Below are 17,176 nucleotides of genomic sequence, written 5' to 3'. Positions count from 1 at the left end.
AAGCAATCAAGCAGTATCGGTATAAGCATGTCATCTTGAAATACAAAGGCAGATAATGAAGGATACTGCTAAAAGGTTTCTGAGAAGCAGAAATGAGGAAAGAGGAATGCAGTATTTTATTTAAACCCTTCAGGACTCTGACTTTTAACAAACTGTACACATAACTTTGATAATGATATATTAAAATGTAATTCTTTGACATGAAAATGTGTTTTGAATGCAGACAGAGGCATATCGCAAGCTCTTCCATACCCTGCTGTGTTCCCACAAAAATACTTGTACATCATCTCACATCAGCATGATAAATGGTCTTTGTCCTTTCCCACAGTTACACACTATCTCATTCTGTGGGTATATTTTTGACATGCACTTTTATAAATACACTGTATTGGGCTATTACAATCCCAGAAGTAAAATGCTAGGTCAAAACTTGGCGATATTTATCTATTTCCCTCCAAACACTTGGCATCCAAAGGCTGCCCCACCAGCAGCTGCCCCACACCCACACGGGTGCTGCGGGCCACAGGGCCACTCGGTCTTCTCAGCCCGATATGTGAAAGGATGGACACACATTAGTGCCTTACTGCATCGTTTAGAACTTACTTCTCTAAAAACTGGCTGTTCAACTCCAGTTCTAAAAATCTATACCCGTTCAGATCCCTTCTCCATCCTCTGACTGTCTCTATTCTAGTTCTCATACACATACATCCTTCTCTTCCTTTACTATGCTGGACACAATTTATCTTTTCCAGAAAACTGTTATAATAATGACCTTACTTTTTATGAGCACTGTATAGGAATATGCTTATAGTCACAATTATAGATATTCCTCAGTTTAGATGTGTGCCAAAAATACTGTGATATAAAGATATAACATTGTCAAGAGAGTTATATCTTTGCAGTGATTTTCATCTTAATATCTCACAGTATTTAAGATGAGACTGACTGCAAGACATACCATTATTTTATGAGCTACTAATAAAAGAAAAAACCAGTATGCTTTCTTATCACTTAAAATTTTTTATTTTATACTTACTGAATATTACATAATTCATATTGTTACATCCTTTGGAAGTAAAAGCCATATGTAAAAATGTTAATGGATTGTGTGGCTATGAAAAGTAGGACAATCTGGGTATTTTGAAAACTGGTAAATTACTGAGTCACCTACACAAACCGATGCATACAAAGTAACCACCATTAGTAGAAAGGGGGCTGCTGCCAGTATTGGTTTAATTATTTTAAGCCATGTAAGCAGTCAGTTCCGTAAAGCAAAACTGATGCTCCATTAATTCAGATGTAAACTTTGTGACAGCTTCCCAGGACCAATGGCCACATTCTACAAACGTCACTTCCCATTACATACTCTGGGAGGCCTTCCGGCTCTGCGATTAATTTACCTGTGGAAAAGCTGAGATTGATTTTCTTGGCATACACTTTTACAGCAGAGGGAGGGTGTAAGATCAGTGGAGGTGTGATAACCAACAAGCAGTGGCGAAGTTTGGACTTGACCTTGTTCAGAAAGCCCTGAGTCCACAGATACACATAAAGGCAAAGTACTAAGTTGCTTGATTCAAGAGCAGTTACATTTATTTTAAGATAATGTAAGAACGTAAGGTTGCTTTACAATTACATTTTATAATAAAAACAATAAACTGGAACTTATGTTAAATGAATTTTTTACTATTAAATGACTCAGGAGTACCACAAACCTTTCATCATGTGGGCTCTCTGTAAAGAGTATGATACTAAAATTTTATGTATAGTTTCATCTGCCCAAAGAACAGTCTGTAGAAGGAAATACTGCAAATAATAGCATATGTGTATTTAGCACGTTACTATTTTCAAAGCATTTAAAATGTTTTCATTTGATGCAAACAACAATATGACGAGTTCTTTTTAATCTCTCATTTTAATTAAAGGGTAAAATTCATGAGTGATAATATGTAGAGATTCATTGTGATTTACTACTCTTTTCCATTTCAATTGACTAGAATATTTCATTTATTCCTATTTTAGTATTATGCTGTAGTCTCATAAAGAGATAAATGTACATTCACTCTGATACATAATAAAGAATAAAGATTGCATACATAGTATTTCTTGAGAGAATAGCAGAATTATAAATAATTTTAATGAGCTAACTTAGTTTTCGAAGTTAAATTTATAGGACTATTCTAAATGACAACTTTTCTATGTATGCAAGATAATTTACAATCAAAGATGAAAGTAAATTTCACTTTTTCAGTTATGTTTGATAGCAAATAATGTTGAGGATATTCAGGTAAGGTAAATCGACCTTGGTATGTTAAATGGATAGACAGGCATTTTCATATCAATCAACTGAATCAACCTTGAAAGCAGATGAAATTATTATGCTATACAGAGTCCTCAAATTTATGAATCATATTTCTATATGAATGTAATAAATAATATCAGATAAAGAATGTAAAAAGTCAAAGACACAGTAAATGCTAATAACATTTTTCTTGGAAACAACATTACTTTTATAAATAGGCTGATACACAGCTATCAATTTCACATTTAATAACTTATAAAAACAAAGTCGGCATTTCTTATTTTCATAAACAAAAGCAAGGTAATAGTTGGAGTGTATGCAATTTACATTAAATACATCTTGGAAAAGAAGATAAATGAATCTATCTATCTTCTACATATAATACATTAATATATTAATTTAAATTCATCGTTCTACTTTTGTACAGTATCCTTTTATAAATGAAACTTTTTAATTGAACAATTTTCCATTAAGTACTATCAAATTTTCCTCCAAGTGAAAATCTAACTTTATTATTTTTAACAGAAACCTTTTATTTTTTCTTTCATAACTTTTAAGTAACAAATTATATTACATTATTCATCATTATTACTATTTGGCATCACTTTTGCAGGTGGTCCTTTTGCAAGAAACAAAATGTTAATTTCTACCTAATATTTAGGTAAGTCCTTACACCACTTCCTATCAGTCTTTTACAACCTGGTACTCAACCTGCTGTGACCAACCTGGCCAACGGTGCGCGGGGAGCTGCAGAGCTGGGAGATGCTGCTCTCACTAGTGTGACTAATACGCGCTGCCCACCATCAGGAGTGGTGCCATGTTAAACAGTGACCATGACAGCGGCTCCTGCCACAACGACCGCCGTCCCACCATTACTGCGTGACTTTTTTGGGGGGAAAAGAAAGCAAACCAAAAAACTACACTTACATTTCTTTACTGTATACATAAAAGAATACCAGACATTCTATTGACTTTGATAAATAAAAACTTTATGTGATTCAAATGATGTATATTAAGTACTTTTAAAAGTTAAAAGTACAATGTAAACCATCATATTATATAGTATTTTAATTTCTATTAGTTTTTCAAAACACATTCAATATAACTAAAAATAAATAACAGGGATTTATCAACAATTCTAAGGCCCTTCACTTTCTTAAAATAAGTTCACAGTCTAAAACCAAAGAAAATATGTCATTGTTCATTTTTAAGTGATCTAGATTCCAGGAGTCATACACTATTTTGGAATTAGACAAATTTCCAATACATTTGTAAATATTTAAAATACATTCTTATACAGTCATTGGAAGTATCTATATACTTCAGAAAGGAATGAAAAAGTGCAGAGTTCAGTAAATCAAGGCAAAAGCTTAACCTGATCACACATAACCTTTGTAGTTGATGAGAAGATGCATTTTATATGTTGTATGTCCAAGAATTCATTTCAAGAAAAGATTGTAATTAGCATTTCACCTTTTCCTTCATTTTTGCAAGTTCTGACCTCAGACCTGCTTCTGTTCTCTGAAATTTTTGCTTCTTGCATTTGTCATGTAGATAATCCTTTAAACTTTGCTTCACAGATACCTAATTTAAAAATATACATATAAAAGCAATGTTTATTTAGAATGAAATTCAGGTGATGACATTAATCAAATATTATTCTGATAATAGTATGAAACAGTAAGGTACATAATAAAAATACCCAACAGAAAATATAAGGATCAAAAGACTTAATCATAAAGTATTCCCTTTAATTTCAAAGTTCGGTGCTTTGTTTAGTAACTTGTCTGTCAGTCTTATAAAGGTCTACGATAAACATCGTCATTTTGATCTAGGATCTTTGTGCTACTGCAGAGAATCAAAAGTGTGGGCATGAGAGGACAAGTTAGTCAGCAACAGTACTGATATGAACACATAAATGGTAAGGTCCTACTTTTTTTAATATGTAAATTTCTTACAGGGCAGTATCAATTTCTTTAAAACAGAGATTAGGAAGAAGACCTTTTGTCTGCTCAATCAAAACAGTTACCACCTTAGGTAAATACATAACCCCGCTTGCCACTCAACATATTTTAGTCCAGCATCTCCCGAGACAGGTTCCACAAAACATTAGGTCTCAAAACTATTTTGCAAAATATGGAATACTTCTGTTTTCTTTTAAAGAGACAAATGCATGGTAGCACAGTAAGATCCTGTAAGTTGTAAAGGGGAAGGAAGTTCTTTAACTGTGTTTATTATATTTCTGTAACTTATTTGATGAAACTTTTTTATAAAGAATATTATGCATTGATATCCTTTGGAGTCTCTTTGGCAATACTGCTACATATAAATATAAATATTTCAAGCTTGAGAAAAACAGCAAGAAATATACATTTGCAAACATGTATGAATGAATGAAACCTTCAAATAGAGGTTTCATTCATTGGAATGAACCCTCAACTGACCAAAATTTTACAGGTGCAGTTCACTTTCGTAAGAGAAAAGGAGAAACAAAACCTTCATTGTGAAGATCAGCATCAAGTCTGAGACATTTCTTTGGGTTGATACAAATTGAACGGGTCTCCTGTTTCTTCCCCACTGATGGTGTTCTACAGCGATAGTTTAAAAAATAATAGATAAGATGGCTTTGCCATCAGACAGAATGATGCTCAAGCCCAAGTTTGTGACTTACTAGAGCATGGGCAAATGACTCACTCTTTAGGACTCTCTTTTCTGGGCTGTTAAGTGGGACATCTGTGAAGGCGAAATGGGATTCTGCATGGGAAGGACACCCCGTACAGTGTCACACACGTAAAACAACACTGAACACGTCAGGTGCCATTACTGTAGCAGGTGTTTGGAATCATAATCCTAAAAAACTACAATAAATATCCCTTAGATGTTACTGATCCTAGATTATAAAAGCCCAGCCTGGAGTTATTATTTTGTATCTACCTGGATACAAAGCCGAAGGCTAAACAGAATACTTTTCAATCAAGACATTTCAAGAGAATTCCAGTTGGATGAGTATTTCACCCAGTTGATTTTTAGATCACAACTTAATAGCAGCAAAGTAGTGCTTTGTTATAATGACTAATTCTTGAACTGAATTACCGGTCTAAAACAAAGTCATTTAAAAAGTAAATTAAGTTAGTGACCTAAAAATTAAATATAAATTGTATTTCTCTCAGCTATTTCCTAAATATCATAGCAGAAAAATAGGTCATGACCCTTTCTTAACTGTTACTGAACAGTTTTAGATAGAGAAGCTAACATACTTATCTGCTATGAAGTTCCTTCTTCAGACAGGATTTGAAAGTGGGATATTTCTGAACTGTTTTATAACCCTGTAGAAGAGAGGATTAAAAATGCAAATGTAAATCAAATTTATGGGGCTACAGGTATGCACTAAATAAAGAAAAAAACACACAACACCTAAGTGAGAAATACAGTGTCAGAGGTTTACAGCATAGTTTATATCTTAATTTGATCTCGGTACTCTGAAGTGTTTGAGGAAGAACAGATGATTTTCAATACACGCCCTTTCAGGTATATGAGCTATAGTCACAAGTGCTACCAACCAACCACTAGGGGGCAGTTAAGTACACAATATCTTTACCAAAACTGCTTGGATTTTTAAAAAATCATTAAAGATCTTTAAAAACACTAAGATGAATACTGACTTTTTATATATATAACTTTTTCTCTTTTTAAATGTATAATGCTTAGGGGTATTCTTACTAAAGAGGGAGGACTGCACATTCTAGCTGTTAATAGAATTTATTTTCTTTCTCCATTTGTGACACCATCCACAAATATGTTAGATATGTAAACATTTATTGACTCACACCACATTTCATTCTTTAAAACATATTTCTGAGAAGAAAATCATTGAATTCCTCATAATTCGTTTACAGTGTAAGCTGTTAGCAGGATGAATGGTTCAGCAAACAAAGTACTGAGTATGCCGTGAGTCTACGGGCCTCAAGTCGCCTAGTGGGAACCCGCATCGTACGTATACAACGAGAAATACTGATACTTCTTTGCATTGATACTTTACATTGATAAGAAATATTGATACTTCTTAACAAGTTCCAAAGCTAGTGTGCAGAATGAATTAATCAAAAGTATTTGGCAATACTTCCCTCCACAAATTGGGATGAAGATATTCAACTACTTGAATATGAAAATGTTATTAAAATTCAAATTGATTTTATATTTTACAAAAGCATTACATTTTATCACTTCAACTTATTTTTGAAAGTAGGGCTTTACATTTTTCTTTTCAAATGTAACATTTCATGTTTTTTAAAAATATTTTACTTATTTATTTTTAGAGAGAGGGGAAGGGAAGGAGAAAGAGTGGGAGAGAAATATCAATGTGTGGTTGCCTCTCATGTGTCCCCTACTGGGGACGTGGCCTGCAACCCAGGCATGTGCCCTGACTGGGAATTGAACTGGTGACTTTTTGCTTCATAGGCCTGTGCTCAATCCACTGAGCTATACCAGCCAGGTCATGTTTATATCCTTAAAAATTTATATAAATTGTTTCTGAAACTGAGATGGATTTTTTCCCTTCAGTTTAAAAAAACAGTACCAATAGGCTTGAAATTTATAGGTTTACCCGGAATCCTCTATGGAGTCTGTCTTTCATAATTCCAATGAATTCTTTATAACTTAATTGATCATCTTTGTCGACGTCAAAAATCTTGAAGACCGTGTTCACTAAATGTGGTGAAAGTTTGAGGCCAGTAGCTACATAGACAGCACGCTTGAATTCATCTGGATGGATGTTACAGAACAGGAGTAAATCATTCACATGATTATTATAATACATCTTAATTACTAGAAAGGTTATAAAAGAAGTTTTTTTAATAAATACGGTCATGACTTAGGTAGCATGATTTTCATTAATTATGTCATCTTTTAGGGAACGAAAATAATTTACAGCCCTTTTAATTTAAAGGGCTAAGAATAAGTATATCTTAGTTTAATAATGCAATCATATTCAACGAATGTTTAATGAGCACCTACTATCAGCAACAGACACTGACTGTAGAGGTTATTAAGATGAGTAAATTCTCCAGAAAGTTACAGTTCTGGTGGGAGATGAGACACCTGACCATATAACCATTACAGAGGACCACACAAAAGCACCTGCAAAGCGCTATGAGAATTGGAAATGAGTGGTCATCCCTGTTTGTGGTGTGGGGTAGGGGAAGGAGAGAGAATAGTGATTAGGAAAGGCTGCAACTTTGTGTCTGAGCTGAGCCCTGGAGGACAGAAGACTTCAGCTTGTGGATGACAGAAATGACAGATGAGACGACAGGAGCAAAGGCACGGAGGGAGCAGGAGGCAGATGCCGCCCACTCAGAAAACAATGCGCAGTCTGGACACGGAGTTGCTGGAGCAGCTCTGTCCAGGGGACTCACTGTACAGGGACTGTGGTGAGGAACCTGCACATCCTTTGGCAGGCAGCTGGGCAGCTGAAGAGTGTCCCGCAGCAGCCATGCCACAGAAAGGTTAATCTGTGTTTCAGAAAGATTACTCTGTGAGTTGCCTAGGAAACACTGGAGAGGAAGGTGGGTATTGGCAGGAATACCAGATGTGAGTTAATGTGCAAGTAGTGACAACAGGAAAGGAAGAGGTAGATATATTCCAAGTACCTTGAAGAGGACACAATTGATTTTTCCCATTCCCCACTTGCATAAAGTGAAAGAACAACTGTCCACTCTGAACTAGGCAAGCAGACTTCTTCCTTTTGTGGTTGATCAGTAGGTTTACCATGGTAGTGAATGCTGGTCTGGGGAGGCAGGGTTCCCAGAGGTTTGGGTTTTAAAATAGTAAAATGGGTTGAGTTGAGAAGATGCCCTATTTGACAATCTAGACTAGGCAAAGGGTAAAGTATGACAAATTTTCAGGTCTCTCTTCCTCAATGAATAAATGAATGAAGGATGTGAGGCATTCACTCTCTGTGCTTTCGGAAGAGAGATAATTAACATTAGGATTTAGGGGCTGCAGCTGGGCTCCTCCCTAGAACTTGGCAACAAAATGACAAGACTGCCCCCTCAGATTACATTTGGGAAACGGCATTTATGAGATGATGGCAGGCACAGGTCAAATGACCTTATAGACATAAGCAGAAGTCCTCACATGGCATGAGTATCTAAGGACACTGCCCTGAGGGAGGAAGCAGAGGCAGGCATGTTCACGAAATCCTAGAAAAAGGACTTGACTTGTCAGTCTACCTACAGGAAAGGAAAGGGCTGGTCCTGAGTTTAGCACTGAGTTCTATGACAGCTGTATGTCTTTGCAAATTAAGCAAAATCAACATTCAATTTTATATATTGCTCTTAAAATGCAGCTAACATAAGTCCATAGCTAAGAGGGGACTCTGTTGCCAAAATTCAGGTTTCGGAGCTAGGGACTGGGGGTTATGTCCGTGTCATCCTATGATAATGCCCGAGGCATGACCAGCTGGCTTTTCTATAAGTAGACACACATCCTCCAATGCTACTAAGTGGCCATGAGGTTTGCTCTCTCTGAGCTTTTACAAACATCTTTAACTTTTCCCCATAATGTGAAATGAGGGGTGATAATAAATTTTATTTTTATATTTTATTTATTGAATTTATTGGGGTGACATTGGTTAATAAAATTATATGGGTTTCAGGTGTACAATCTGTGGTACGTCATCTGTACATTGTACTGTTAATGTAAAAGTTTGGCACATCTCCCTAAACTCTGCTCAGGGAAAACACATTTCCCATTGAAGCACACAGCAACCTCTGGGCAAGTTGAGGTATCTAGTTAATTTGCTGTCAAAGTCCTTGGAACAATGTAGGATTAGTTTTCGCTTCTAATTTTTGAAAGATTGTTACTTACCTTGCCCTATAGAACGACTTGCGAAGTTATACATATTCAAGGCTATTGCAAAATCTTCTAAGTTGTTCAAAAACTGGAAAAATGACCTGAATTCATCAAATGTGATGCCCTATATTGTGTGAATATACGTAAATACATTTTAGTATCACCAAACTTATTAAAATAAGTTATCTACACCTACTAAAATAAATAGATTAAGCATGTGCAATATATCTTGCAAGTAAACATTTCCAGGGCACATTCTGAACCTTTCTCTGATGGGGTGTAAAATCCACTCAGATTTTTTCCTATTGCGCAGTGATGCTATTGTTGGCAACATTAGGTGAAAATATTTTTAAAATACTGTCATATCAGCGTGAAGTTCCAAACAATTGCTACAATAAAAATGGATACAAAACCTTCAGTTTGGAAAACTCTGTATTTCAGGCCTGAATTGTTTAAACCCTCCAAGTAAATATGATGACAAAGAAAAAGAGAGTTAGAAAACAATGTCCCCCGCACATGTAATGTACTCCTTAAGCATAATTCAGCATTATACTGTGGTCATCAATGTCTCTACAACGACAAAGCAAAATCAAAACCGGCCGACAGGAGTGCACGTTGTCCCCGTGGCGGCCACGCAGCCGCGGCCCTGGGAGTCCCGCCCCGGGGCCTGTGCGGGGTCGCAGAAAGGGCTCTGGAATGTCGTTCGCAGGAATGGCCGTCACCGCCACTGCTATTACTTGACTTAAACAGGAAACTTATTTAAAGTAACACCATACACCTCAGATAATACAAAGGTAGCCATGAAGAGCTGCATTTAATTAACGCATTCCCAGGAAAATCAGTGACGGAAAGGAACAGTAGACCAAAAGGAGCAGAGGGCCGAGGGCGTACTTAGGCCTCCCAATTTCTGATCTGCATGGACGGTACAGGGAGTCTGTTTGCATGTAAGTCAACTACTGATGAAGTGACTACTGTCCAAATGGTACTTATTATCAATTTCTTATCAAAATAATTAGAACAAATCTTGGTATATATTCTTGCCATTTCAATTACAATCTCCCTCTGTTTGCAAGGAAAATCCCCAGTGTCTTTTCTCTTCACGTTTTTTTCTTTCTCCTTCTTTACATTCGGGACCGGCTATTCCAAACCTGAATTCTGCTTTCCGCCCCAGTCCCACTCGTCATGTTTTCCAGAGAGGAAGTCAGTGAGGAGGGCGGGGCCAGGAGGGGTTGTGCTGATGGGGAAGACCTGTTGCTGGGAGCCTGGCCACCGCTCTGGCTCTGAGTCAATTCACACTGTGACCAGCTGCCAGCACCAGTGTCTGCGTCAGGGTGTCACGTCGGTGCTGGTAAAAGTGAAAACCAGGAGGGTGAAACATCTTTGCAAAGTGTAAGCAGAAATGTCAACACTTCCAGGGAGAGTACTATATTATTTCCTTTCTGCTTCTGGCATTTAAGGAAATCTGTCAGCTCTCTGGGTGAGCACTAAGATAATGGAACAGAATCTCTGGTGACTGCACACGACAGAATACACATGAACAACTGTGGGGGAGAATCTGACTTCCAGGGTCGCTACATTATAATATTCGAAATGTTCAGTTTTTAGCAAAAATTATGATATATACAAAGAATTAGAAAAAAATCACAGGAAAAAATAAGTCAATAGAAATCAGCTCTGAGGAAGCCCAGAGTGGACTAAAAAACAAAAACTTTAAATACACTGCTTTAAGTATCCTCAAAAGAGCTAAAGGAAACCCTGGACAAGGAACTAGAGGAAATCAGGAAAACTATGTATGAATAAAATAAAGAAACCAAAACTGTGAAACAAGAAACCAAAACAAGTTCTGGAGCTGAAAGAAAAGTACAATAACTGAAATGAAAAACTGCCTAGAGACATTCAAAAGCAGATCTGAGCAAGCAGAAGAAAGAAACACTGAACTTAAATCAGGGAAACTGAAATTACTCAGCCTGAGGAGAAGAAAAAAGCAGGAAGAAAAGTGAACAGACCCTAAGGGCCCCGGGGATACCATCAAGGGTACTAAATTGTATATGCATTATTGGACTTCCAGAAGGCAAAGAGAGAAAGAGGCAGAAAGAATAGCTAGACAACTGATGGTTGAAAACCTCGCAAATCTGATGAAATGTGTGATTTTACACATCCAAGAAGCTCCACAAACTCCAGGTACAAGAGGTGAAGAAGCCCCACATGGTGACACACTGCACTCAAACTGTCAAAGGCCAAAGCCAAAGATAATCTTGAAATGAGTAGGAGAAAAGTGACTCTTCACATAAACAGGATCCTGAATAAGACTATCAGCTCATTTCTCATCAGAAACCGTGGAGGCCAGAAGTGAGTAGGATACTTCAGTTGCTGAAAGAAAAAGATCTGTCAACCAAGAATTCCGTATGTACCAAATTCCAAATAAGAAGGAGCTCTGGAGAGCACTGTGCTAAGTGAAATACGCCAGTCAGTGAAAGACAGATACCATATGATCTCACCTAAAGTGGAACCTAATGAACAAAACATACAAATGAGCAGAAGAAAACTAAAGACGTGGAAATAAAGAACAAACTGCCAGTGACCAGAGGGGAGGCGGGAGGGGGCTGATGGGGCAAAGGTGGGGAAGGGCCGTCAGGAACATGCATGAAGGACCCGAGGACAGAGACCATGAGGAGGGAGAGGACTGAACGTGGGAGGTGGGGGTGGGCGGGGCAGGGGAGAGTGATGGGGGGAAATGGGGACAACTGTAACTGAACAACAATAAAAAAATTTTAAAAAGCCGAATTTAACATAAAAGTCTTTTTTTGAAACAATTTTAAATGTGAAAAACAGTTCCAAAAACCATATAAAGAAATCTCATGCACTTTTCATCCTGGAATTAAACTTTTTGAGTTATAGATTTCTGTAAGTTTCCATAAGATGAAAGAATAAAAAAGGCAGATTCTTTAAGGCCGTAAAAATACCCTACTAGTTTGACATAGTTCAATTTCCAATACTTTTTTACTAGGGAAGTGTTTATGAATCAGAAAAACTCAGCCCACATGTAATACAGATAAAAGACCCCTGATCACGAGATGATGTGAAATTAATGGCTAAACGCAGCTAGTCCTTTTGTCCCATTCCTCAGGGGACATGAAGAATTGTTGGTGCTGTCACCGTGGATCCATTTTAAACAAAGCCACGCTATTTGCAAGTTTTTCCCAGACAGACGAACTTGATCCTTGTACAAACACAAATAGAAGGTGATGTATCCCAAACATCCCATGCTTGAAGGGCACTCGTGACATGGGTCCTATTTGGTTGCAATGATGCATTCAGAGAGCACCAGCTAACGCACGACTGCTCAGAACTGCCGACAGAACACTTGCTACTAGACAAACAGACAATCAGTTGTTCCAGGTTCTTAACCACTCACGCCACCCAAACTCTTTGAAAGACCTCACTTCCCCTGCTGATATGATCACTCACTCGTCAATGGCCATCTTCAAATGACCTTTGACTGAGAATATTATAGAAATGAACAAAGTGTGACTGAGGCGATGTCAACATAACCTGCTCTATATGAGCTGATGTTTACGTAGTAGTCAAAGCATGGAGCTCAGGATTCTCTTGAAAAATGATATTCATAATCTGAATAGAACAATTAACCTTAATGGTTTTTAGTACACCTGAGGAAAGTATGAATATCTACCCAGAATTTTAAATTAATAAATTTTAAAAATTCAGCCAGAGTGCTTAGAATACATAGGAAAAAATGAAATACCTCCAAAGTATCTATTAATCCACAGATGAGCAAAAGAACAAAGGCCAATATATTTTATAAACCTATATAATGACAAGATAATGACACATGTAACAAAATAAATATGGGGGATTCGATACCTTTTCTTCGGGTAGACTGTAGCGCACATTTTCCAAAAATACTGACGTATTTTCCACATTTGTGTATCGTAAAAGAATATGAGCAAAATCTTCTTCACTGATAGTATTCATCCCGTTAGAGTAGGAAAGGAATTCTATTTCTAGAACTTCTGTCTGGAGGTTGTCCATGAATCTATGACAGAGACACATGACGAATGAGCAAGAGAAATGAAGAGAGAAGGCCACGGAAGGTGCTCAGCCTCTCTGGGCTCCGGCTCCTTCGCCCGTTGAAGGGGCGCCACCGCAGTGCCCCGCGGGGTCGCGTGGCACTCACAGCAGTCGGTGTGCAGCGTCCAGCATCTGGTGCAGGACTTCTGCACGCGCAGGACACAACGATCCGGACGTCCAGACCTTGCTTACCGTTCAGTGGCTTCCTAAGTGACTTAGCAATGAAAGCACTGGCCTACAGGTACTGCTAGAAGTGGACGCTTGTTAAGGTGGATGGAAACAGCAGCGGGGTCACAGCACTGGACGATTCTAAAGACCCTTCTGACTTTAGCACATTAACATTTTCTTCAACACAAATACAAAAATTAAGCTCACCTATAAAAATCTTCAAAGTTCAGCTCAGCTCTTCCTTTTTTCCCAAAAAAGTGTACAAGAAGTGTAGTATCTGTCACTAAACTGGTAATGTCATCAGCACGCTTTAAAAAAATTACAATTTAAAGGTTAGCTGCAGTAAGCAAACAGGGTAGGAGTACCTGATATCCCCAGAGAATTTTATCAACATGTAAGTATCTAAAAATACAAACATACTAATATTAGAATGAAAAGTATAACGCTATATTACATTAATCAATGCCATTACAGTTAAAATGAAGTTTGAAATTAGATTTATGAATAAAATCTATCTTTATCCTCAAAAATTTTTTAAATAGGATTGTATATTTTAGGAAGTTTTCTACCTCAAATGATACATATAGGGTATCTATATTTTAAGTTATATAAAATAGTTGAACTCCTTTGGTAATCATCTATTTTATTTTTACTTAAGCAATTTATAGTACAGATTTTCTTATTCAACCTGAAAATACTTTAAGATGTTCAAAAGAGGTGAATTCTTCTGATTTATTGAACATATGGAACTGACAAAGGAAGGGTCTCAAGCTCCACAAAACCACTTCCTTGAACATGATGTTTTTATTGTATTCCACATTTACGGTACTTACATTTTGAAAGAGAAACTACACTAGTATTAATTTGGAATTGACATCATCTATAATTATTTTTTAAAAAGTCTTACATTATTTTTTGAAAAATTTGAGAGGGTTTTTCCTTCCCCACTCAATTTGATAAACTAAGTTCCAATAAGTATATTCTTAAAATAGGTTAATTATAGTCCTTGTGAAGTTCAATGACCTATGGGAATTCTTCATTCATTCTTTTTGTGTAGCTTTATAGGCTTTTCCTTCCTTTTCCCTTCCTACCACCCTCCCTCCCTATCTTTTCCACTCCTTCTTTTTCTTCCCTTCCTCTGCATTTGGCCATCAACTCTTAAAAACTCCATCCATCTAAAAAACTCCATTCCATCTTAAAAACTCAGGTAAAAAATGATACATTTCACATCATTATACATACCCCTCTCATATATTAACCTTGGAAAATAAGAAAATTAAGAGGCCAAATAATGACTATCACTTTCTCTGTTAAAAGGGACATATATGAAATGTATTACTTCTTGGCCAGAATTCGGACAATAAGCACTCCATAAGAAAACACAAGAAATAGAAAAGCATATACTTCTCTGTAAAGGATCAGTTGTCTTCTCCTCTCCCACACTCTAAATTTTGCTATCTTCCTTTTACATTAACAAACTTTTTATTGTATTTTTTCCATCACTATTTAAGTCCCCTTAGGTCCCGCTCCCTGCGCTGCAATCGCCACGCTGCCGTCCGTGTCCACGAGTCCCTCTTCCTTCACACACAGTCCCTCCTCCCTCTAACACCCCCCCACCTTAGCTGTCATCCCGCTCTCCATCTATGAGCTGGTCTCTGTTCTGCTTGTTCATTGAGTTTGTTCATGAGATTCCACATGACTGAGATCAGATGGTATCTTTTGATTCCTCATAGCCCTCTTTCCAATCTTCCACAAAGATAGCTATTTTATCTTTCATAACATTAATGAGATCTTTATTTCATTTCTCACTAAACCAAATATTATTTTAACTAATGTGGTGGTTCTTTCCCCTCCCACGTTCCCTCTTTAAATCTATGACACTTTTTCTAAAGTGATCTCTCTATTACATTGATTACTCACAATTCTCTTAAAAATGCCAACCTGTAGGACATCTTCTGCTTTAAATTATCTAAAATTTTTGAAATTCTTAATAATCTAGTCTATTTATATTTAAAGAATTTAGTTTAAGTTTTAAAAATAAACTCTGGTGTATAACCTCCTTATAATTAGTTAAGATTTAGAAGATCTTTACCATTTCTTAGTTTAGTTTGTTGACAAGTCCTAAGCATTCTCAGAGGCTGCAATAACCAAGAAGTTCAATATAATACAACCAACTATAATACGACCAACTTCTCTGAGGATCTGCTTGCTAGGGGGGAAATAACACAGCGAGGAAATCAGGTGTCACACACTATGTTTTAAATATACCTTCCTGAACAAGCTTACTAGGGGAGTGGAGGTTTATTAGTGGTATCAGCTCTCCAGGGCTCTGTGTATGACAGTGCACTGGGGTAATTTTGAGTAGTGCCCCAAAGGCACCACTACCTTCATCAGTAGCTTTAGGGTGAGGAGGCCAACTGGTGTACTGGAGACAGAAGGATATAAAATCGGAAGTCTTGGGTTCAGTGACTTTTTGACCTTTAGCTATCTTATCTGTAAAATGGGAAAAACCCTATTTATGATAATAATTTAAGAATAAAATGAGAATAGGAGTGTAAAAGAAATACAAAAATGTTCTTACTGGCAGTCATAAAATGCTTTGAAAAAAGGAATCTTGGTGGGGGGATGCCACGTTAATTATAGCATTCTGTGATTGTATACAATCAAGTCTAATCGGCTCATCACCCATGGAACAGCTTACACGACCAGGGGAAGTCATGCCTATACGGAGCACAAGAGTGAAGGCTCTAGCCAATCAGAAGTCAGCATGAGGAAGCAGGGCATCCACCTAGAAGCCAGAGGAGTTGCAATGTGGGGGAAGGACAGAAGAGACAAGGGATGGTGTTTTAGAAAAAGTTGCTTATTTCACAAACAAGCTGTAGTGTGGTGAACAAATATGATAAGCCCAGGAGTCAGAATTCTGGCTTATCAGTACTAGTGAAGTGACCCTGGGGACGTGAACATCTCTGAGGATGTGACTGTCCTCAGGAAGGCCAACGGCACCTGCTGCTCTAAAGGGCAGCTGCGAGCACTCGGTAACACACGCAAACCAGTTAGCACCGAAACTGGCATGTTCTGCGTGTCCAATAAATATGAGCTATTACTATTCTGGCCAAATCAATGTATTTCAAGAAATTAAAAAAGGGCCAGAAGAGATAATAACATTTAAGTTTACTGCCAGAAAATAAAAAAGATTTTTACATGGTACGCTTGTATGTTTTTGTTATTAAAACCACACAAGTATGTTATGTAGTACTGGAGGGAAAAAAGCCTTAAAATGACAGTTTACAGGAATACCAAAACCTAGTAAACTCAGATAACAAAACTATGAATGCCTTCTCTAGTGCTGTGCTTTACCTCAAGACATAATACACTGAACTAAGCTGGCTTTGTTTCACACAGGTTTAAATAATGACCTCATTCAGCCGGGTTTTCTCAGGCCCACTGGGCAGAGCAGATCTTCCTTTACAGTCTTTCATCATCAAAATCTTATTAGACTTGGGTTGCACTTATCCAGATAATCCAGACCCACAGAGGCATAAGTAAAGGTTTGACATGAGAGGGAAAAAATGAGAAAACGGAGTTGGTGAAAACGGCCCCCTTCCCCTCAGTGAAACACAGGGCTGCTGGGAGTCACCGAAAACCACACCGGGGCCCCTGGTGCCCGGACCGTGTTATATAACTTACATCACAGGAGGCTCGAGACAAAAATAGACTTTATCCCTTTGATTCTTGTGCTCATTGTTAAAATAAAATGAATTCAGGTGTTTT

General features: G+C 37.3%; 1 protein-coding gene across 2 annotated transcripts in view; it reads right to left on the bottom strand.

The window, feature by feature from the left end:
- Positions 1 to 1,568: 1,568 nt before the first annotated feature.
- MICU3 (mitochondrial calcium uptake family member 3) overlaps positions 1,569 to 17,176 on the bottom strand; it is a 74,196-nt gene continuing 58,588 nt past the window's right edge. For both annotated transcript variants that reach the window (XM_037128761.2, XM_053659923.1), the window contains 6 exons: positions 13,613 to 13,713; positions 13,031 to 13,202; positions 9,164 to 9,272; positions 6,903 to 7,060; positions 5,557 to 5,625; positions 1,569 to 3,883 (listed from right to left, as the gene is read on the bottom strand). In XM_037128761.2, the coding sequence (XP_036984656.2) occupies positions 5,557 to 5,625; positions 6,903 to 7,060; positions 9,164 to 9,272; positions 13,031 to 13,202; positions 13,613 to 13,713 (609 nt within the window). In that variant the 3' untranslated portion in view covers positions 1,569 to 3,883. The remainder of the gene's footprint in view (positions 3,884 to 5,556; positions 5,626 to 6,902; positions 7,061 to 9,163; positions 9,273 to 13,030; positions 13,203 to 13,612; positions 13,714 to 17,176) is intronic.

This window comes from Artibeus jamaicensis, unplaced genomic scaffold (assembly GCF_021234435.1).
Source record: "Artibeus jamaicensis isolate MK-2021 breed Jamaican fruit bat unplaced genomic scaffold, CSHL_Jam_final scaffold_833, whole genome shotgun sequence".
Taxonomy (NCBI): domain Eukaryota; kingdom Metazoa; phylum Chordata; class Mammalia; order Chiroptera; family Phyllostomidae; genus Artibeus; species Artibeus jamaicensis.
Note: the sequence above shows the minus strand (reverse complement) of the source record. Positions and strands in the feature narration are given on the sequence as shown.